The sequence below is a fragment of the Rhinolophus hipposideros genome (assembly GCF_964194185.1).
Source record: "Rhinolophus hipposideros genome assembly, chromosome: 21".
Lineage (NCBI taxonomy): Eukaryota > Metazoa > Chordata > Mammalia > Chiroptera > Rhinolophidae > Rhinolophus > Rhinolophus hipposideros.
The window spans coordinates 35,210,236-35,233,739 of NC_138067.1; the positions used below are offsets into that span (position 1 = coordinate 35,210,236).

Consider the following 23,504-nt stretch of genomic DNA (forward strand, 5'->3'; position numbering starts at 1 on the left):
CGGTGTTATGCCTCGATTGAGGCGTGACTATAAGTGGTGAGCAGGTCCAGAATGGAGGATGGGCCATGAGAAGAGTGTGGGTGGAGTAGGGCACAGTCAGTGTCACAAGGGCACCCTGGCCTCTGTAATCAAACCCCTTCCCCATTTTCTTCCACTCCTCACCTCTGTGACTTTGCAGGCCTTGTATCTACTTCTGTTCACTGGATGGTGTTAAATACCCCATTGAGATTACATCTGTTTTGGGTGTGTCCCTGGCCCAGATCAAGAATGCTTACCATCTCCTGGCCAGGTGCCCAGGTAATTCTTCTCCTTTTATAAGGTAGACATTGAAAAAGGATCTTTTTTTAATTGGGGAAGGGGAACAGGACTTTATTAGGGAACAGTGTGTACTTCCAGGACTTTTTCCAAGTCAAGTTGTTGTCCTTTCAGTCTTAGTCTTAGTTGTGGAGGGTGTCGTTCAGCTTCAAGTTGTCCTTTCAGCCTTAGTTGTGGAGGGCGCAGCTCAGCTCCAGGTCCAGTTGCCATTACTAGTTGCAGGGGGCGCAGACCACCATCCCTTGTGGGAGTCGAGGAATCGAGCTGGCAGCCTTGTGGTTGAGAGGACGCGCTCCAACCAACTGAGCCATTTGGGAGCTCAGAGGCAGCTCAGCTCAAGGTGCCATGTTCAGTCTTTAGTTGCAAGGGGTGCTGCCCACCATCCCTTGCGGGACTCGAGGAATTGAACTGGCAATCTTGTGGTTGAGAGCCCACTGGCCCATGTGGGAATCGAACCCAGAAGCCTTCGGAGTTAGGAGCATGGAGCTCTAACCGCCTGAGCCACGGGGCCGGCCCGAAAAAAGGATTTTTGAACAAACTACCCTTTTATCTTCTAGTGAAGATATTAAATAATATTTCTGGCCAATTGAGCAGAAAAGGAATTTTATTTAAAGAGTCAAGGGGCAGAACTGATGGACAGGCTAGCGGCTGAGCTCTCAGGACCTGCCCCCTTGATCAGGATACAGAATCCAGACGGGAACCTGCTGTCCTCGACCCTGGCATCCAGGCTGCCTTCACCCCATCCTATTCTGTGTCACCCACTTGTGAGCAGTACTCTGGCTCGGTCACATGCCTTCCTTAAGACAGGGACAGCCAGGATTCATTTTTTCTTTGCCCTATAAGGAGAAGGCAAACTGTACCCACAAAGGCTAAAAGTGAGAAACACCCTAATTCTAGAAAGTGACCATACAGGTGCAAATGTCTATTTAAAATGACACTTAGAGGTGCGGCCGGTTTGCTCAGTTGGTTAGAGCTCAGTGCTCATAGCACCAGGGTCACTGGTTCGAGTCCCACATGGGCTAGTGAGCTGTGCCCTCCACGACTAGATTGACGATGACTTGACTTGGAGCTGATGGGTCCGAAAAACCACAGTGCTCCCCAATAAAAAAGTAAATAAAAATAAAAAAATAGTAAATTAAAAAGAAATAATGATAAAAAAATGATACTTAGAATTGTCAGCACTTCTCATCTTTCTGTTTAAGTGGGTTTCTTCTTTTTATTCCCATTTCTCTCCCCACCTTTGTAGAATGAAAGATATTCTTTGATAGTTGAGCTCTGTTTAGACCCCTGTGGACCCACCTCCTTTCTTAATGTAACTGATTAAAAGTGAAGGCCTTTTCCCATTAGAGCCACTTCCTCTATTACAAAAGAGCAAGCACAAAAAAAAGTCTGCAGCCTGGGAGGAAAATCCAAGGTAGCAGATCCTCTCAGACTAACTTGAAGGATTAACGTGAAGGATCTCTTAGCAGTGGGACCGCTGGCCAGCTGCTCGGTGTCATGTCTTCTGTTATGCAGGAGGAACTGGCACATGACAGTTGGCCACATGTCCCTTGGCCCTGTCCTGTTCTGCTGCCCCTCATGACTGCCACTGTCATCACTTGCAGATTCCTTTTGCTCCATGGCTGCCTGTTGTTGCAAGCCTTGAACAGTATATTACAGTGCTCCAGAGAAACAGAACCAATAGGGCATATAAAGAGTTATTTAAGAGGAGATTTATTATGGGAATTGGCTTGTGATTATGGAGGCTGAGAAGTCCTATGATATGCTGTCTGTAAGCTGAAGAACCAGGAAAGCCAGGGGTATAACTCAGTCTGAGTCTGAAAGCCTAAGAACTGGAGAAGACACTGGTGTAAACCCCAGAATCCGAAGCCCTGAGAACCAGGAGCTCAGATGTCCAAGGGTGGGAGAAAATGGGTGTCCCAGCTTAAGGAAAGAAAATTTGACCTTCTTCCATCTTTTGTCCGACTCCAGCCCTCAGTGAATTGGATGATGCCCAGCCACATTGGTGAGGGCAATCTTCTTTACTCAGTCTACTTCAAATGTTCTTCTCTCTGGAAGCACCTTCACAGACAATTCCAGAAATGATTTTGCCATCCCCTTAGCTCAATAAAATTAACGATCACAGATAGCTCTTCAGTGTGAGATTGAAGCAGCTTTCAGTATCTTTATTTTGTACTTCCTCATACACACATCAAAACTTAATGATTTATGTGTTTGTCAGGAGGTCGAAACCTTACAAAATCATGAATTAAGTCAGATACTTTAAATCTCACACATATAGGCAGTTTTTTGTTACATTGTTCCAGGGACTCCATGATGATGGCAGTGTAAACTTTGATGTTGAATTGCCTCTGGAATTCCAGAATGTAGCAGCAGTTAACATCTTGAAAATTTACTTTAAGTGATAAACCTTCATCCTGCAATCACACTTCAATCAAGAGGTTGCAAGAGGTAGTGTCATGATGTAAATAGATGACTCATGTTGGAGACTGCTCAGTAACTGTTAGAGGATGTCTTGCTGTGTTAGCAAGAATAAGAATTTTGAAGTTTGTTTCTTCTTGCTATAATTTAAAAATATATCCTGGGGAACAAATAAAATAACAAACATCTGCCAAGTCACCCAGTTCTTTGGCTAGACCTGAAGTGAACACCAAGATCAGACTTTATAGTGCCTTTTAAAGCTATCAGATTGGCTGTGATAAACCAGGTGTAAACTGGTTTTTATCTCCAGGCCTTCTCTGGGGCTGGAGCCCAACTTTGTGAAGCACCTGTGTCCTCTTTTGAGGTGTCAGTCCTTGAGAATATTCATTTCCTTTGCACACTGTAGTATGAAGCCTGAAATAGTGCTTATGCAACAGGCCTTTTTTTAAAGTCCAGTTTATTGAGATACAATTTACATATAAAATTCATTCACTTGGCGTATAGTTCTAGTTCTGAGTCTTGACAAATGTATGCAGTCATGTAACCACCACAATTGAGATACACAACGAAAAAGTTCCTGACAGCCCTTTGTGGTCAATCCCTACCCCCTCAACCCAAACCCTGGAGAACATTGATCTGATTTTAAAGTTCACCTTTTCCAGAATGCAGCCTTTTGGGTCTGGCTGCTTTCACTTAGTACGATGTTTTTGAAATGCATCTGTGTTGTGCCACGGGCATTTAAAAAACTTTATTATGGAAAATTTCAAACATAAAAGGCAAATAAGTATAACAGACCTACATGTGCCTGATACCAAATTCCAACAATCATTAACTCATAGCCTTATTTCATCTACTCCCACCTCCACCATATTTTAGCAAATCACAGCGATTTTCACTTACGCTTTTTTTTTTTTAAAGGTGGTTGCAGCTCATCAGGGCCCACGCCCGGGATAGAACCGGCAAGCTGGGTGTTATTGGCACCATGCTCTAACCAACCGAGCTAACCCGTCCCACCCACATCTATAAGCATTTTGAAGTGCATCTCCAAAAATTAAGGGCTTCGTTCTTTTTCTTGTTAACGATAATAGCATTATCCCGCTTATTTCAGGTTAAGACTTTATGGCAAGACTACTTCTTAGCAGAGGGTGCGTACTTCCTACCACAGCGCATTAGGCGTCAAATAAAGCTCGGGCATCCCGGATTTTGCGTGGACGACAGGAGTTAAACTGCTGACGTCATCTTCCCGGAGGACCTTAAGGGGCGGGGCCGACTCGCCGCTGTAGGCGGTGCGCGTGCGCAGGGGCGGCGCCATCTCGGCTGCCGTAGTTCGCCTCTTCACGTGGGTGCCCCGTCGTCATGGCGGCAGTTCGGAAGCCGGTGTTGCTCGGGCTTCGAGACGCAATGGTGCCTGGCTGCCCCACCGGACCCGGCGCCTGGACTGCTAGCAAGCTGGGAGGTCTTCCGGTGAGACGGGGCGCCGGAGTCGGTGTGGGCGAGTGCTCGTGAGGGCCACGGGGTGAGGACGTGGGCGAGGTCCCGGGGCAGAGTCCGGGTCTGAAAGCCTCCCCCACCCGCAGGACGCCCTGCCCACCGTCGCAGCGCCGAGGCCAGTGTGTGGACGTTGCCAGCAGTCGCTCGCCTTGGTCGTGCAGGTGTACTGCCCGCTGGAAGGTTCCCCGTTTCATCGGCTGCTGCACGTGTTCGCATGCGCCCTCCCCGGGTGCGGCGGCGGCGGGGCGCGCGGGTAGGTGGGGCGTCCCGGAGCTGACCCCGGGGTTTGACGGCGGGGGGCGGCGCCCGGCGTGCCGGGCCGGGCTGGCCCGCGGCTAGCAGTCGGGAGGGAGCCCTCACGGCCGTTTGTCCTTACCCTGAAGCTGGAAGGTGTTCCGCTCCCAGTGCCTGCAGATACGCGAGGAAGAGGCGCCGGACGCTCAGGTAAAGCGCTGGTGACGACACCGTACGGTCTGCTGTAAGTTGCGGGTATTTCCCAGAATGCCGCTTACGGCAGACTTGAAGCTGTGTTCTTTGAAGGACGTTGGAATGTGGTTTGCTCTTTTCTGCACCACACAACGCTATTTCCTTAAGGTTTTGTCAGTTGTTTTAACGTGCACTGAAGGTCTTGAGGCCCATAGCTTACCGATTTTTCTTTTTTTGGGGGAAAAGTAGGGGTATGTCCATATACGTGGTTGGGTGTAATACATGTATGTGTTTACAGTCAATATACTTACTGTGATATGCACGTGACACATTTAATAGGAGGAAATCTCACGTTAATCAAAAAGCCAGGCAAGTTGGTAGCTGCAGAACAAAATTCAGCCTCTGTTTGTCTGTAAATGTTGTTTTATATACAGAGAGTGCCAAAAAAAAAATGTACACATTTTAAGAAAGGAAAAAACTGGGGGGCGGCCGGTTAGCTCTTAACAACAAGGTTGCTGGTTCCATCCCCACATGGGCCACTGTGATTGAAACAACTACCTGACTTGGAGCTGATGGGTCCTGAAAAAACACATTTAAACAAATAAAAGTTTAAAAATAGGGGAAAAACTACTAAAATCGTAATAGTCAATATATACCAATAACAAAAGATGACTATAAGAATACAAGTCCCGTTTGACGTCTGCAATTACAAGAGGTGCTCAAAGTGGTTACCGTCAGTGTCCAGACACTTCTGATTACGGCGAACTACCACTTAGACATAGATAACATCTCTTAAAATGTGTATACATTTTTTTTTGGCACCCCTGGTATATATGCTAAGTTCTTAATGTGTGACAGACATGTTACTAACAATACCAGGAATAAAAAGATGGTAGTGGTGTCCACTTATATTTGTCAGGGCTCAACTGCAGATAATAGAAAAGCACTTGGACTTTTTAAGGGTGAGACAGACTTAAAATTGGGTTTTTGCTACCTGATTAGATAGCCTGCAAGAGGCAACTGCAGGAATGACCTCCAGAACCACACCTCAGAATTGGCCTGTCAAGCAGCCTCCTCTGCTGCTGCCCGGAAGTTGAGCTGTGGTCTGGGGAACTGGAAGCTGCTCTTGTCAGACCTGCTGCCCCCAGAGTCTTGCTCTGTCTTCATTTACAGACCGGCTGCCTCTTGTTGCTTCATGGCCTCTTTTTCCACTTCACTCTGTCTCAAGTTTGTGCCTCTCTCTGGTGGACCTGATCATATCTGACCCTTAGCTCAGGAGTCTGGGATATGTAGTACTTTCTTGCCAGCTTCTACGATACATGAAGCACAGCTGAAAGAGTTTGGAACAGATGGTTGAAAAAGCCACTGTGCTACGTCTGCCACAGTGCCCCTGAAAATGAAAAGCACTATTTGTCACCTTTAGTGTTTTTTTGAGTAAGCGGGGTCCAGGAAGTGAATCAGAGTGTGCCAGACTGGAAGTGGCTGGTGTGAAGCCTCCCTCAGGAAGGTGAAGGGATGGGAAGGCCAGTGGAATAGGTGAGATCACCTAAGTGTGCTTGGACCTCATTGACGGGATACTCTTCCAGAAACAGGAAAATGGCCTGGCAGCCGAGGATTGGTGTGAAGGTGCAGACGACTGGGGAAGTGACAGTGAGGAGGCGCCTTCACCACAGCTTTCCTTGAATTTTGGAAACACTTCTCACAGTGCCAAAGACGGAGACTGGACTGCCCAGCTCCAAGAGCTCCAGCTGCAGGATTCTGTTCTAGGCGCTGCTCTTCCTGTGCCTCCTGGAGAAGCAGTGGCCTTGCCTTCTGCGGTGCCACACTTCCTACCCTACTACATCTGTGTCGTAGATGAGGACGATTACAGGGATGTTGTCAGCCTAGATCACGCTCATAGCCTTCTGAGGGAATATCAACAGAGAGAAGGAGTTGATGTGGAACAGATGCTTTCCCAAAGGTGAGAATGTGCGTTGCTGAGGTTGGGAGGTGACTTGATCAGGAAGCTGCCACGGCACAGACCCTTTGGTTTCACCCTAGTACGTGGGGAGACTTTTTCAGGCAGAACTTGTGTATGTCGGACCTTTCCGTTTCACTCCTCTTGGATGAGAAAGTGAGGCGGAGAAGGGGATTTTTATCAGTCGCCCTTGAGTTAGCTTGAAAACACTTTGCCCTATTTATAAGGACCCGTAAGAAAATGAACACACAGTAGTTAGGGATGTCAAGTATTTACAGAAGAAGCTGTGTTCACTATCTCTTTAACTTTGTTTTTTTGTTTTTGAATGTATAGCTGAGACAGGTAAGTTAGAAAAATGCCATTTGTTTATTGACTCAAGAACTGGCCCAGGATGTCAGAGACCCTTCCAGAGCCTCAGTTGTCACCTGTAAAATGGGAATGATATGATACCTATTGTCTGTCTTATGAGATGGTTTTGAAAGTCAAGCGAGAGAATGGGTCATGAAAGGCCTTATAAACCAAAGCCCTCTAAAGATGTAAGAATGATCATTTTTGCTATTATAATAGAATTACAACAGGAAATTTAGAGAGATGATTTGGTTATTTACCAGAGCTGTTGCGTTCATAAGCTTTTTTCAGAATAATGTTGGGTTGCAGCAAGATGTGTTGGTGTTTGAAAATAATCCACAATGGAGAAAGAAATGGAGAGAGTCTTTCTCTACAATGGAGAAAGAAATACGCATGATGACTTTTTAAATTGCAAATAATTATCCCAGAGTTGAAAATGGGTGGGGAGCAGGGCTTGGGAGAATAGTGGACAGAGGATTACTGGTATACATTATAAGGTATTAAATTTATGATATTTAAATTGTGTGCATATGTTAACTTTGGCAAAATTTTTAAAATTATCCTGTTTTCTAAATATTCTAACTTTCTGGATATAGAGACTCAGAAGTATTTTCTGCTTCTCTTTTTAGTCTTCCTAGTGATGGTAGTGAAAAATATGAGAAGACCATAATTAAAAGTGGAGACAAGATATTTTACAAATTCATGAAGAGAATTGCTGCTTGTCAGGAGCAGATTTTGAGGTAAAGGCAGATTTTCTTTTATTGCTTCTCTTGATTATAAAAGTAATACATGTTTGTTTGGAAAACATGGGAAAGTATAATGAGTTAATCAAAATCTACAATATTCTCCAGACCGAGAGGCTAAGATTTTAGTATATTACGTTCGTTTATTTTTTTTATAAATTGGGATGCATACATGTAGGTAGGTATTGTGTATTTAAAAAAAAACACCACATATTTGGGTTCATAGAATATTTATAACTTTTCTTTTTTTCAATAAACAATTGGTATTGAGGGTTTTTTGTGTGTTTTTTTGTGTGAAGAGGAACAGGACTTTTATTAGGGAACAGTGTGTACTTCCAGGACTTTTTTCCAAGTCAATTTGTTGTCCTTTCAATCTTAGTTTGTGGAGGGTGCCATTCAGCTTCACGTTGTTGTCCTTTCAGTCTTAGTTGTGGAGGGCGCAGCTCAGCTCCAGGTCCAGTTGCCGTTGCTAGTTGCAGGGGGCACAGCCCACCATCCCTCACCATCCCTTGTGGGGGTCGAACCGGCAACCTTATGGTTGAGAGGATGCGCTCCAAACAACTGAGCCATCTGGGAGGCAGCTGAGCTCAAGGTGCTATGTTCAATCTTAGTTGCAGGGGGCACAGCCCACCATCCCTTGCGGGACTCGAGGAGTTGAACCGACAACCTTGTGGTTGAGAGCCCGCTGGCCCATGTGGGAATCGAACCGGCAGCCTTCGGAGTTAGGAGCATGGAGCTTTAACCACCTGAGTACAGTTTCTTTATCCATTCATTCAGAGATGGATACTTACATTATTTATGTACGTTGGCTAATATAAATAATGTTGTAGTGAACATGGGGTGGGGGTGCATGTATCTTTTTGAGTTAGTGTTTTCATTTTCTTTGGATAAATATCCAGAAGTGGAATTGCTGGATGATACAGTAGATCTATTTTTAATTTTTTGAGGGACTCCCATACTGTTTTCCATAGTGGCTACACCAATTTACAATCCCACCAACAGTAGTACACAAGTGTTCCTTTTCCTCACATCCTTGCTAACAGTTGTTATTTCTTGTCTTTTTAATAATAGCTGTTCTAACAGATGTGAGGTGCTGTCTGCAGTGTTTTTCTTAAACAGCTTAATATATGGGTCTTGTCTTTTTTAAAATACAGCTGTTTGCCCCTTAAATGGAGTTTTAGTCCATTTAATATAATTATTGGTGGTGTTGGATTAGTTTTGTCATTTTGGTATTGGCTTTTTCCCCTTTTACTTTTTTTTGCCTCTCTTTTCCTTTATGTTTAACTCTTGCAGTGAATTGAGTATTTTTAGTTTATGATTTTATCTCCTTTCGTGACTTTCCGTAATAGCTGTTGGCCTTTTTAGTGTTTGCTTCAGTGATTATAATGTACATCTCTGAGTTATTGCCATCTAACTTCACATAGTCATTTACTACTTTATGAACGAAGAACCATCCACAGATTCTCATTACCTTCATGCCCATCCTTGTGATCTTGTTTTCATATATCCACTTCCATATATGCTGTGTACCCCATAACACATTATTGTTTTTGCTTGAAACAATCAAGTTGTTAAGAAAAACTATTATATGCGGGGGATGCCAAAAAAAATGTGTTCTCATTTTAAGAGATGTTACTATCTATGCTTAAGCAAAAGTTCGCTGTAATCAGAAATGTCTGGGTGCTGATGGTAACCATTTCGAGCACCTCTAGTAATTACAGAAGTCAAACGTGACTTGTAGTCATCTTTTGTTATGGGTGTATATTGAGTATTACAATTTTAATACAGTTTTTTCCTTTTTTGAAATGTGCATACATTATTTTGGCACTCTCTGTATATATAAAATGAAATAAAAATAACTATCTGAAGATCTTTTTGTGCTCTACATTCCTTCATGTAGATCTGAGCTTCCATCTGGTTTTCCCTTCAGCTTGAAGAACTACTTTTAATTTTATTTATTTATTTATTTTTATTGGGGAATACTGGGAAACGGTGTTTTTCCAGGATGTCAAGTCGTTGTTGTTGTTTTCCAATCTACTTGTGGAGGGCACAGGTCACTGGCCTATGTGGGACTCGAATCGGTGACCTTGGAGTTATAAGCACCACGCTCTAACCCCGGAGCAAACCGGCCGCCCACCAGAGGCTCAGCTCCAAGCTCAAGCTGCTGTTTTCAATCTAGTTGTGGAGGGTGCAGCTCACTGGCCCATGTGGGAATCGAACCAGCAACCTTGTTAAGAGCTCACGCTCTAACCACCTGAGCCATCCAGCCACCCCTGTATTTTTTTGAAGTGCATTTGTTGGAGACAGTCTCTCAGGTTGTCTTTCTAAAAATGTGTTTATTGATATTTCTTTTAATGGACATTTTCATTGGATATAAATCATAGTTTTTACTTTTTTTTTTCAGCACTGAAAAGATTTTTGTCGTCTTGCCTTTATTGTTTCTATTAGAAATTAGCTGTAATTCTTATTGGTGTTGTTCTATATGTATGTGTACTTTATGTACGTTAGTGTGTAAATGTTTTAATTTATCCTGTTTGGGATTTGCTGAGCTTTTTGGATTTGTAGATTGATGTCTTTTCATTAATTTTGGAAAATTTTTTACTATTATCTCTTTAAACATTTCTCCTATCTTTCTTCTAGGCTCCAATTAATTGTAGTTAGACTATTTGGAATTGTCCCATGGTTTTTAAGTTTTCTTGTTCTTTTTTTTTGATTTTTCACTTTTTGTTTCATTTTGGATATTCTACTTTCCTCACATTCACAGATTTTTTTATTTCCAGTCTGCTGTTAACTTTTATTGAATGAAGTTCTTTATTTCTGTTATCACACTTCTGTTTCAGTCTCTTATAGTTTCCATTTCTGTGCTAAATTCCTCATCTGTTTATGCCTGTTCACCTTTCCACTAGATTCTTTTACATGTTTATTATTGGTATTTCAAAGTCTTTGTCTGATAATTCCATCATCTTCTCTGTGGGTCTTCTTGTATGGACTTTTCTTATGGACTTTCCTTCTGCTTTTTATATCTAATAACTTTTTTAAAAATTGTTTACCAGAAATTGTATGTTGAAGAAAGATGGATACCGAAGTCAATATTTACTCCTTCGAAGGGCATGCCAGTGCTGGGAGGGTTTGAATTCATTTGATTTGCAGTTGGCCTTTGTGGCAGTTTTAGATTCCATTCCATGTTGGCTTTAGTGCCCTCATCCAGACTTTGAATCAAGCATTGATAAGTGTTTCGGGCCTTTGGATTTTCTTTTTCTCTGGTTTACTCCCGGTACTCTGCAAGAAAGAAAGTTTGCAAAGCATGGTCTTAGATGTTGGACTGTGACTTGTATGTGGTCCTGACTCTGTTCTTTGTTTCCTTGTCTTAGGTATTCCTGGAGTGGAGAACCACTTTTTTTGACCTGTCCTACATCAGAAGTCACTGAGCTCCCAGCCTGCACCCACTGTGGAGCACAAAGGACATTTGAGTTTCAGCTTATGCCAGCGCTCGTCAGCATACTGAGAAGTGCTAATTTAGGTAATAGGCCCTTTATTAATTTGAGTTTGTGAGTTTCTGGCACTAACTTGGAATTATTTTTAAATGAAAGACTACTTCATTTTTGTTTACTTATAAAATATAAGCATATTACAGAAAATGTGGGAAATTGAATTTATTTTTAAGGAAATTTATAAGCCAACCAATCTAACGCAAACACTGAGAGCGTTTTCATTAATTTAAGGCCACGCTGTTTTCTGTCCTTAAAACTATTTTCATCACATTATTTTATAATGAAAATGTATTACTCTTCTAAAAATAACTTTTACGTGATTATAATTATCATTTCATAGTTTTTATTTTTAGAATTTTTTAAAGGAAAATGAAAAGTTTTTATAATAAATGTTACACATGTGAAGCAAGAGTCAAACAGTGCAGAAGTGTGTGCAGTAAGAAGTAAAAGCCTTCTTAATGTCAGTTACTAGAGGGAACTTTTATAGTGGCGAGTTTATTTTTCTATATTTTCCTGTAAACATGTTTTATGTCTACACACATGAATATACATGTAAAACATTTTTTTTGGACAAAAATGTGCATTCGGTCTTATAGCCTTTGTTTCTTTCTCATATAATTGGAGAATTTTTTCCATGTCAACATACTAGAATTTTTTGCAAATAGCTTTATTAACATGTAATTGACATCTAATCAACTATAAGGTGTGATCAAACAATATGGTAAATATATAATATATAAATTTTAAAAATTTATTATAGTAAAAGACACGTTGCCATTAATCCGCCTCAAAATACGCCCCCTCACTTTGAACACACTTATCCCATCGTTCTCTCGGAAGCAGTTTTGGAAGTCCTCTTGTGTGAGTGTCTTTAGTTGTGCTGTCGTGGCTGCCTTCATGTCCTGAATCATTTTGACTTTGGGGAATGGCCAGAAGTCTCGTGCCAGATCCGGGGAATAAGGTGGATGAGAACACCTGTACTGCTCTCCCCCCCTTTCTTCCGCCTCCCTCCCCACTCTGATTCAAGCTGTTATTTCTCAGTCTAGTTGTGTAGGACACAGCTCCCTGACCCATGCTGGTGTTATGGACCTTGCGCTACCCTCGGCTGAGGCAGTCAGTCGCCAGTCGTCGGTCGGCTGCTCACGACAGCTCTTGCCAGCTCTCGCCAGCTGCCGGCCACTCAGGGCAGCACACAGTAGCCCAGGGAGAGCTGTTGTTCACAGTCTTAGCTGTAAAGGGCACAGCTCACTGGTCCATGTGGGAATCAAACCGGCGACCTCAACATTAGGAGCACGGCCACTCCAATCACCTGAGCCACTGGGCTGGCCCAGTAAACATCATTTCAGTCATTATTCCTGACAAATACAAATGGAAAGTTAGATGGATGGTCAGATGGCATGAAAAATATTTTTCTAAAAGCAGAAAAATTCAGTACATACTAATTAAAAATATTAGAATACATTTATACAAATTTAACATAAGGAAAACAAAGTGTAAGTTAAGTGGCTGCCGGACTTTAGATAATGGGTTCTTCACTCAAGAGGCCCTAGTTTCTAAAAGATCCTTCGGAAATTAGGAGAATTACATTCATTCCATGTTTCAATTTTAGGTAGTGTGCATGTGGCTCCTTAGTATAATAGATACGGAAATTTATACCCTACTCTACATCCAAATATTTTAGTATCATTTTTACTTTATCCAAGTTTGTAAGTGCATTCTTAACCATAATTCTCCAGCTTTTTAGCCTTAGTTCTATGTTTAAATGATTTCAGTGCTCCTATCTCTCTTAACATTTTATCTTTACCATACCTCAGTCCTTTATTTTGATTTTTTATTGGCAGCTAGGTTCTGTCAAGTAATAGCCTCCAGGAGGACTCATAGGGGTTGTTCTTATTTCAGAATGTGTGTGCTAGTCTACCTTGGTATTTGAAGAACAACCCATGTATAAAATTCTTATGCCCCACTTTCTTTCTTCAGAACATGGTAGACTCCATGCTGTCATGAGTAAGACAGCATGTAAGAGCACCGCTGGCCCTTTTATTTGTTGCCTCTTGTCATCTCCCGTGGCTGGGTCTCACTGAGATTTTTCTGAAAAGCCCTGACATCTTTCACTTTTATATAGATATCTTTTTAGCACTGAATGTTGCTATGTAGAAGTCTGAGGGTGGCCTGTTTTCCCCCATTGTAACTAACATTTATGTTAGGATGCCTGTAGAATTTTCTCTATTAGTGAAGTCCAGTCGCTGAATAGTTACGTCTTGCTGTCCCATTGTTATATACTCCCTTTATCGTCGGACAAGACTGATGTTTGGACCTACATATTTAGTTTTCCTTCCTTTTTATTTCTGAGTATCTTTTTTGTTGTTGTTGTGTTTGTAGCTTTTCTACTGAACCAACACCAGTTTCTTTCGTCTCCTTTCTGCTCTCAAATCCATGTTAACATCTTTCCCCTTTACCTCTGCATTCCCTGAGATTCTCTCAAGCCTTTCCTTTCTACCTGTAATTAGCTTTCACCTGTCCTTTCCGTTCCTTTTGGTTTCTGATATTTTTCTTTAGATGCGTAATGAGGCTGTTTTGACCTGCGTGTTTCCTTTCTCCTTCCCCTTCCTTACTCCCCACCGGTGACAGGTCCCTGGGCTCAGGCCTCATGTACAATCCTCAGGTCCTTGGTATTTTATTCCATTGGCGTTCTTGCACCACCTTCATTTCTATGCTGGTGGTTACCAGTTCTGAGGCTCCAGCCTTCTTCTGTCCTCTGCAAACTGCCTGTTGCACATTCTTGTTAGAAATTATTTCAAATTCACCAGGTTGTTTCTCCCAAATCAGCTCTATTTTGGCCTTCTTTGTTCAGTCTTTGATCATTTTCTTTCCATTATCTTTAATTACATTTTTAAAATTATCTTGTAGATGTTTTGTGTGTTTTTTCTATACACTTTTTTTAAATTAGTTTTAGGTATACTACATTTTTAAAAAATTGTTTTTCCGTGGCCTCTTCCCACCAGTTACCCATCTCATTCTATTATCCTGTCTTCCTGTTCTGATATTAGTGGGACTTCTCGTTGCTCATGTTTTCTTGGTACCATTCTTCATGGCTTCATCCATCCATAAATTTCTATAAACTCTTAGTATTTATTTTCTGTTTTGTGTGTGAATCCTTTCTTGGCGATAGTGTGTACTGTTAGTGGGATAATATTTTTAAATGATTTTCAGTGTCAGATAGTCTAGACAGTTATAATGAAGATTTGTTGAGATTTTAATTTATCTTTAAAGTATATTTTCCTGTTAAATCAGCTTTTCATCATCAGTGGTCACTTATTGTAGGAAAGAGTATGACTGTACTGTGAATGAAAGCTAGTGAGCACTGTTTTTGCTTTACAAACTTATTGTTTTCAGCTTGTAAGGTAAAATTTAAGTTTTGTCTTTTTGCATTTTAGATCACATATCTTTGAAGTGTCAGAGTAATCTTTTCCAAAAAACTACGCCCTGTAGGAACACTTCCTGTAGCAAGTTATCCTGATGTTGAGCCATCTTTCTCCTTCCCTTCTGTTATCATCTACTTTCTTTACCTCTTTGTTTTACAGTGAACATGTAAGATGTGCCAGTCTCTGTTCTAAGTATCTTACATAGATCAGTTTATTTCATCCCCCTCCCAACAAGCTATCATCAGGATGGATAGTCATTATTACAGAGAGGCGGAGTCACTTGCTTAGGCTTGTAGAGCTGGAATATGAACCCAAGCAGCCTTGCTCTAGGATCTGGGCTCTGTCCACTAAGGAAACTCAAATACTGAGTGTATCTCATAAATAACACTTTCTCTTTGCTGGAATCCTGAATATGTTATATTTTTCAGGTCTTTCTGCGGAATTTGGAACAGTTCTAATTTACACATGTGAGAAGAGTTGCTGGCCTCAACATCAGCAGACTCCCATGGAAGAATTTTGTATTGTACAAGAAGACCCAGATGAATTGTTATTTAAATAGAGCATTTCCCTTTATTTATATAAATTAAAACAAATTTTAATGTCCAAATTTGTGTTTTTAACTTCGTTTTGACTCACAAGTTATTCACTCTTGTTTTTGAGTGGTGGTCTTTTTGCTTTTTGGCACCTGTGCTGGGACTGAAGTGAGAGTTGGAACCTCCTGGCCGTGGGCTGGTCGACCTTTCCAGAGTCAGTGGCCTTTCTTGAGTGGCAGCTCGGAACGTGTCTCCTCTGCCACCCAGAGGGCAGGTGTTCTCTGCACAGGCAGCTTGGTGGGCATTCTAGGAGGGAGAGCAGCTGAAGAGCCATAAGCCAGCAGTCAGCCCCTCATAACCATGCTGCTTCTGCACTTCACTGTACTCTGTTGCCATCCCTGGGTGCTGACAGATCAAGCCATCAACTTTCTCCAGCTGTTTTAGGCTCCCTGCCTTCACCCATTCCTACTGTGGACAAAAAAGGGGCCACATACTAAACCTGACAAGCTCAGGTCAGGCCTGCATGGCGGGCCTTACAAACTCAGAGACCGAAAGTAACCACATAGGATGGTCTGAACTTAAACATTTCTAACTAAAAGCGGGTCATGGCGGGTAGTCATGGCTTAGGCTTGTAGCTTCCTTGAAAAAGGTCCCTCTTTACCTTAACGTTATCACTGTGACATTCATCAGTACTCGAATGATATTTCCGTGCTGCTGACTGCGGTGTTCAACTTTACCCCACGAACTCAGTGTTCTAGAAAGGAAGTTTAGGAAAGCAGATGTACATTTTTCTATATTTTTGTGTTTCTCAAGAATGAATAACTAGGAAATTTTTATACTTTAAAATAATCATTTAATGTAGCACCTTAATTATATTTACTTAAAAATACAAATATTGTAATAATTTTCTGTGGATTTGGGGGAGCAAATGTGAAATCAATTAACACCGTGAAAAGGTTAAGCCTATCTATTGTCTTTTGGCATCTAAGATAACATACCTTTGAAATATCAGAGTAATCTTTTCCAGACCCCTTAAGGCACAACCACTGGCACCAGAGCACAGAGCACAGAAGCCCTCATTGTTATCATGTTCCTTGAAGACCATCTCTATGTGCTGTAAATGTTAATTATTAACTATCCTGTACCCATCAATATAAAAGACGTACGTATCGTCTATTTTGCCTTATTATCCAACCTCCCCTGCTTTGCTATCTCCCATCTCCTTAATCTACCACTAATGGATTTCATGTACTCCTCCTTACTTCTCCTTTTATTCTAATGTATAAAATAAGCTGCAAAACTGCCATTCTCCAGAGCACTTCCTCATCCATTGATATTTTGCTTCCCAGCAACTGTTGTCAATTTGGCTCAAATAAACTTATAAAAATTCTTTACATGTTTGGACATTTCTTACCTCAAAACTGCCTACTGCCGCAGGAAGGGGGCCCTTACTCAGTTTTGGACATTGTCCATCCAGCCATCCACGTTTCCAATTTCTCCTTCATTGAGTTTTTTTTTTTGTTTTTTTTTTTAAGATTTTATTGGTGAAGGGAAACAGGACTTCATTGGTGAACACTGTGTACTTCCAGGACTTTTTTCCAAGTCAAGTTGTTGTCCTTTCAATTTTAATTGTGGAGGGTGCTGTTCAGCCGCAAGTTGTTGTCCTTTCAGTCTTAGTTGTGGAGGGCACAGCTGAGCTCCAGGTCCAGTTGCCGTTCCTAGTTGCAGGGGGCACAGCCCACCATCCCTTGCGGGAGTTGAACCAGCAGCCTTGTGGTTGAGCGGATGCACTCCAAACAACTGAATCATCTGGGAGCTCAGTGGCAGTTCAGCTCAAGGTGCCATGTTCAATCTTAGTTGCAAGGGGCTCTGCCCACCATCTCTTGTGGGACTCAAAGAATTGAACTGGCAACCTTGTAGTTGAGAGCCAATGCTCTCACCAACTGAGCCATCCGAGAGGCAGCTCAGCTCAAGGTGCCATGTTCAATCTTAGTTGCAAGGGGCTCTGCCCACCATCTCTTGTGGGACTCAAGGAATTGAACTGGCAACCTTGTAGTTGAGAGCCAATGCTCTCACCAACTGAGCCATCCGAGAGGCAGCTCAGCTCAAGGTGCCATGTTCAATCTTAGTTGCATGGGGCACTGCCCACCATCCCTTGTGGGACTCAAGGAAGTGAACTGGCAACCTTGTGGTTGAGAGCCCACTGGCCCATGTGGGAATCGAACTGGCAGCCTTCGGAGTTAGGAGCACGGAGCTCCAACCACCTAAGCCAGTGGGCCAGCCGTCCATTCAGTTTTTATGTTATTAACCCCTCCATTCTGCTACCCTTTGACAGCAGTATGAAAACACTCCCACCAGTTACAGACCTTCGCTTCGGCTGCATAGATAGGAAACTGGGTATAAACAATTTGATCTGCTACTCTGGTAAATATCAATTAGGCTCAGATTATCATGACATGGGGGTTTCCTGAACAGTGTGTGTCTGGTGAGAACCTCACCTTATTCTGTCCCTGGGGCACCTGAGGGAAAGTGGCTGGCTATGTACAAACTGAAGGTTTGGTCACGGAGGCTTGAGGCATGCTGGGCTTTGTAGAGGAGGAAAAATAATTTTCCCTTTTGCCCTTCTAGGTTCTTGGCTGAGACACTCCTCCACCCATAATTTAAAGATTAGCAGGAGAAAAACATTGGAGCTTAATGACACATATATACGTCCCGTACACATGAGAGACCCAGGAAAACTGAGTAAGTGCCAGAAATGGTCTAAGCCATCCCCTTAAATACCTTCTTCAGCTAAAGACAAAAGATGTTGGGAGTTGAGGGGGCAGCCAGTTAATGAGAGGTTATCAGGCAAAGCACAGTAAACAAGGGTAAGGTTATTGTCAAGTCGAGTTTTGCTTAAACAAACTTGAAGTTTTTAATATGCCTCAGTTTATGTCTTAACTCCCTCTAGAGAAGCTTTGCTGCAGAATCCGTATCTGCAGCGTATGGGAGTGCTCGTTTTCCTAGCCTTTGACAACACAAGGTGTTATACTTTTTCTTTATGCCTTTTAACATTTTTTTTTCAGTTACAGTTGACATATAATATTGTATTCGTTTCAAGTGTCCAACATAGTGATTATTTATGTACTTTATGAAGTGATTCCCCCAAGTCCAGCACCCATCTGACACCATACATAGTTATTACAATATTATTGACTATATGCCCTGTGCCATATTTCACATCCCTGTGACAATTCTGTAACTGCCAATTTGTAGCTCTTAATCCTTTCACTTTTTTCATCCAGCCCTCCAATCCCCCTTTTTGCCAGGTTTACTAGGTGAAAATAATGTAAACACAATTTTGTATTTCTTTGATTAAATTTGAATGTGGTTGTTGACAATATTGTCTATTTGTCAGTGCCTGTTCACATCTTTTGCCTATATTGTTTGGGTGACATTTGTTTGCTTCTTAATTTGTTAAGCGCTCTTTACATATAGGGGCATTTGTTTTACAACGTGTAAGGAAACCTTGGTTGGACGTTCAAACCCCAGGCTACAAGGGGACCCGTAGGCTTCTCGAGCCTGAGGGCGGGTGTGCGGTCGTCAGGGAAGAGCACGACGAGGCGGGAGCACAGCCCCAGGCGCGAGCGGCCTTCCGCCCACAGTCCACGGGGGACCCAGGCCGCCCGCGCCTGGCGCCGACTGGCGGCCGCAGTGCGCAGGACCGGAAGCTGGGCCGCCCTTCCCCCACCCGCTTCCGGCTGCGGCTCAGTTCTCCCGCCTCCGCCTCCGTCGCTGCTCGTGGTCGTCCCGCCATGGCTCTGTCGCGGGGTCTTCCCCGGGAGCTGGCCGAGGCCGTGGCCGGGGGCCGGGTGCTGGTGGTGGGCGCAGGCGGCATTGGCTGCGAGCTCCTCAAGAACCTCGTGCTCACCGGCTTCTCTCACATCGACCTGGTGAGAGCCCGCCGTGCGCGCGGGCTGAATGGCGGGCCGTGGTGCCGGGGCCCGGGGGTCGGGACCCAAGTTGGGGGGCTGGGGCAGGCCAGGAGACGCCGGGGTCCCGGCCGAAGAGAGGGAGCTCTTCGGCGGGGATGGGACGGGTCTCGCCGCACGCTGGGCCCGCTGAGGACGCCGAGGAGGCCGCGCGGGCCCGGGTCTTCCTGGCGTCCCGCGGCCGGGCGGCCCCCGCCTCCCGGGCAGCGCCAATTTGTGGCGGCTCTAGGGTGTGGAAGCTGCCTCTCCTGTCCTTTCCCTTTAGAGCAGTTCCCGGCTTGAATGGGAGGCAGGAGGCGACTGAGTCCGTAGTGGATGTTGTGACTGTTGAATTGAAGTGTCCCTTAACTCAGAAATAATGATCCAGAGCGGAGGGTGGCGGTAGAGCATCCAGCTGAGCCTCAGCTCGTCCGGATCCCGGCGAGGGTCTGAGCGGGTTCCTCATCCCGTATTAAGTATTAAGCGTTAACACTTAATCTTCACTCCTGCTTGTAAGGTTGCAGACGCTATTTTCATCACATTTTGTTTTTAACAGATGGCAAGAAAAGTGAGCCGCAGGGGGGTTTAGTAACTTGACTTTGGGTCGCGAAGCAAGTGGCAGCACTGCTTTGGGGGCTCGCGCTTCCGTTCTGGGTACAGTGTGCATGACTGTCGTTGTTATTACCATCGATGGGACACTCACTGATTTGGCCAGAAATGTTAGTTAGGGTCTTAACTTTTGCATTGGTGCACAGTGACTAATTTTAAATCAAACTGTTTCCATTAAAGTGAACTTCAGAGATTGGAGACGTTGCCTAGAATTGGATGTGAGTTTAAAGTGTCTTACGGTGAAGTGGAAACATGAAATGGAAAAAAACGTCGAGGTGGCTAACTGAGTTAATAAATGAACGATTGGGGGAACAGAATTCACACATTTTTCCTTTGGTTTTTGTAGGGTTCGTCTTTCCATTCAACTCTGTACCACAAATCTAAATATGAATGTGAGTTAGCTGAAAGCTCCTGATATTTAAAAGAACCGTTTTGTAATAGACAAGACGGTGAATTTGGGCACCTGAAAAACAAATGCTGGTCCTTTTTTATTTGGTTTAATTTTTGTTGTACATTTAGAAAGTACAAATGTTTAGGTGATTGGTTATGTTTTGATGATTTTTACAAATTACAACCAAAGCCATGAAGGTGTTTCACAATTAGAACATTTGACTGCTCTTCATATAAATTTTTTGCAATGGAATGAAAATGGCTTTAGTCATTACTTTCTTCCCTTATATTTACTTTTGAGCAGCAATTAGATTTAAAACGTGATACTTTTTAAACTTGTATAGAAGTTCTTCACAGCCCTCAGGAAATAATTGTAAATGAAATTGTGTATGTGTAGAGACTTTGGAATTACAGAGATTAGCAAAAATTCAATAAATTGGTTTGCCAAGTATCATTTAAGAAAAAGAACAGGGCACAGTTAAATCCAGTGTTGAATTCAAAAGAGTAATTAATTAGATTGATAGATGAATTATATGATGTATTTTCAGTAAATGCACTTATAAATTTATGCCATCTAAGGAATTTCCTAACATATTTGCCAGGATGATTGAACAACAACAAAAAAACATCCTTTCTAAAATCTTTTTGAGAAAGTTATCTCTGAAGTTAAATCTTGTTTTTTTATTTTTTAAATATACATTAAATTATTTTAACAATTTTGGTATTATTGATAAAAAAGTATTTTCTCCGCTAATGTAGCAAATATCAACAGTTCTGGGTTATGGATACTGAGAACAGTGATACTGCTTAAACATACCAGAAAATTTGTGATTTATGTGGGTTTATGCATTTGTAGATTGATCTGGATACTATTGATGTCAGCAACCTCAACAGGCAGTTTTTGTTTCAAAAGAAACATGTTGGAAGATCAAAGGCCCAGGTAACTATATTTCCCATACCGTTTCTATTTATTCATTTATATTTCTACCCTTTCATGGATCTTCTATATTTATGGTATCAGGTTAATTTGGACTCTAGTAGGAGGAAAAATATGGAGGAAGCCATCTCTTTTTAGCTGAGGGATTGTGAAGAGTAAAAGGGATATGTTGAGTAAAAGACTGAAGACGTCCTCCTTTTTTGATATACAGAGGAAATGGCAGTGCTTTGCCCCATCCTGTAAATGGTGTCCCTTATTTGAATTTATGATTGTTTGCTTTGGATGAACCTTTTGTTCCTACATTCCCTAGAGATTGGTTACTGCTATGTTTGGGGGCAAGAGAAGCTACTGCCCTTTTGTTGTCCCTTTGAAAAGAAGACTGCATCCCCTGAGGGTTCTAGCTTCTAGCCACCCTGACCTTTCTTTAGTTCCTTGAAAGTTCCATTTTGATTCAGGGTCTTAAAACATCGTTGCTTTTTTGCAAAATCCCATGCTTTTGTCCATTTGGCTCCCTTGTCTAAGGGTACTTTCTTAAACCTTAGACTAAATCAGATCTTCCTGTCATATAACAACCTCTACTTTTTCTGTGTATCATTTATCATAATTTGTGGTTATATTTACATAAATGTTTATTTGATTAATGTCACTTTTGCCCCCCAAGTGCCTTATACAGATCCTGGTACATAGAAGATGCTCAGTATATATTTGTTGAATGAATGAATGAATGACACTTGGTTACTGTATTTTACATTTTTGCTGAAGCTTTCCATTCTTGTAGAAGTGTATATGGGAGTGGAGTGGCTCTCCTGTTATTTTATAAATATGTGTATATAGCTTAATTTTAATGAAATTTTATTACATTTTAATATTTATTTTTTAATACCAGTAAGATACTATGTAGGTAGGTGAAACGGCAGTATTGTCTGCCATAAATTGATTTGAAATACAGGTAGAAACGTTGTAGTAATTTAGTGTTGTTTGTTTTTCCAGGTTGCCAAAGAAAGTGTACTGCAGTTTTGCCCGAAAGCTAATATCGTAGCCTACCATGACAGCATTATGAAGTATGCTCTAATTATTATGTTACAAAATTGTTTGTTAATGGATTTTTAATTAAACTTTTAAAGCATAACGTATTTTTATTAGCCAAATATATGAACTTGAAGTCATTCTGCTTTTTTAAAATGATTTTTTCTAGAATATTTAAAATGTAGTTTGTGCCCACATAAGTTAGTTGGCATTCTATAACAGTTATATATATATATATATGTATGTATGTATATATATATATATATATATATATATATATATGTATGTGTATATATATATATATATGACTTGAATTATGTAGGTAAGAGGTGAGATATTTTAATACTTTTAATAAATAAGTTACTTGGAAACTTAAAGGATCTTATATTGTTTTGAATAAAAAGATGTTCTAAACTATGAAAAATCCTTACATGTATATTCAGACTTTTCTAAATATATTGCTTTCATTCTGATTGATTTCAGCTGTGATCTTTTTCAGTTTAAAAGGTTTTTTCCCGAAATAATTTGTTTTTTAGGACTGTGACTTCTGTAATATAACACTGGGAATTGTGATGGAGTGGTAGTTTTGACAGTATATAAATATGCTCTGATCTCAGTGAAGATAAATAGAGTAAATATATAATTTTGGAAGTGTTGGGGCAGAGGGCCTCAGTTATCCTTTATCTATAGTAGTTGTCTAGCTCACAAGTAAATGGTATTAAAAATAATGAGTTCTTATTTGAGGTCTGGAATTAGAGAAAGTCTTATACTTTCTCAGGAAGTTTGTATCTCCATCCTTTTTATTTTCTGGATGTTTGCTCTACAAGCCTGCCTATAGCCCTGTAACCCCCTTACCCTGTGTTGCTTTCCCAGTGGTGCTAAAAGCGGGGACTCTAGGGGCCTGAACCCTGCCTGATCCTAACCATGTGAGGTGAAACCAGAGGCCAGGCAGATCCTGGGAATGTGTTCTTTGTGTGTTCCCAGGCACTTGCTGCCCGGACAAGGCCTGGTGGGATTAGTGAAGTCATGCCATCTTTCTGCTAGTTTGAAATGTTGCTCTGTGCCCTAGGTAGCTGGCCAGCAAGGATGTGTAGCCACTCATAGGGACTGGGGGAAGTAATTTCATTAAAATCTGCTACGATGTTCAGAAAAAGTCAAACCTATCTAAAGGGTAAAGACCTCTAATATATAAATTACTTTTGCACTGTTACTTTAATATGCTTTTTATGGTCCTGTATTATAATGTGAAGATCATGTGGAAGGCTAGTTTTGGTGACCTTTTTTTGTTTTGTTTTGTAGCCCTGACTATAATGTGGAATTTTTCCGACAATTTATATTGGTTATGAATGCTTTAGATAACAGAGGTGAGATTATTTTAATACTTTTAATTTCTAAGTATTTTCCTTCCCCCATAACAAGGCTGTTTACACATTTAGTATTAATCA

The 23,504-nt window shown here is 41.8% G+C and overlaps 2 protein-coding genes across 3 annotated transcripts in view; both read left to right on the plus strand.

Moving 5' to 3' along the window:
• Positions 1 to 79: 79 nt before the first annotated feature.
• PDCD2L (programmed cell death 2 like) lies at positions 80 to 16,540 on the plus strand. 2 transcript variants are annotated; one of them, XM_081033159.1, is made up of 8 exons: positions 80 to 297; positions 3,845 to 4,200; positions 4,314 to 4,480; positions 4,611 to 4,671; positions 6,240 to 6,613; positions 7,588 to 7,698; positions 11,073 to 11,221; positions 15,043 to 16,540. In XM_081033159.1, exons 2-8 carry the CDS (start codon positions 4,093 to 4,095, stop codon positions 15,171 to 15,173), a joined length of 1,101 nt encoding a protein of 366 aa, XP_080889285.1. In that variant the 5' UTR covers positions 80 to 297; positions 3,845 to 4,092; the 3' UTR covers positions 15,174 to 16,540. The 2 variants fall into 2 exon arrangements, with proteins under 2 accessions (XP_080889285.1, XP_080889286.1); XM_081033160.1 differs by lacking the exons at positions 80 to 297; positions 11,073 to 11,221; positions 15,043 to 16,540 and adding an exon at positions 8,313 to 8,493 and having other exon boundaries at positions 3,970 to 4,200.
• Positions 16,541 to 18,885: 2,345 nt separating this feature from the next.
• Positions 18,886 to 23,504, plus strand: part of UBA2 (ubiquitin like modifier activating enzyme 2) — a 33,103-nt gene continuing 28,484 nt past the window's right edge. Inside the window, exons 1-4 of the mRNA XM_081033115.1 lie at positions 18,886 to 19,079; positions 20,953 to 21,036; positions 22,024 to 22,094; positions 23,359 to 23,423. Of these exons, the coding sequence (XP_080889241.1) occupies positions 18,942 to 19,079; positions 20,953 to 21,036; positions 22,024 to 22,094; positions 23,359 to 23,423 (358 nt within the window). The 5' untranslated portion in view covers positions 18,886 to 18,941. The remainder of the gene's footprint in view (positions 19,080 to 20,952; positions 21,037 to 22,023; positions 22,095 to 23,358; positions 23,424 to 23,504) is intronic.

Bases quoted from the DNA above. Each gene is read 5' to 3' on its own strand.
- PDCD2L (XM_081033159.1), top strand. From the start codon at position 4,093: ATGGCGGCAGTTCGGAAGCCGGTGTTGCTCGGGCTTCGAGACGCAATG. The intron at 4,672-6,239 runs GTAAAGCGCTGG...ATACTCTTCCAG, and splicing joins AAGAGGCGCCGGACGCTCAG to AAACAGGAAAATGGCCTGGC. The intron at 11,222-15,042 runs GTAATAGGCCCT...TATATTTTTCAG, and splicing joins ACTGAGAAGTGCTAATTTAG to GTCTTTCTGCGGAATTTGGA.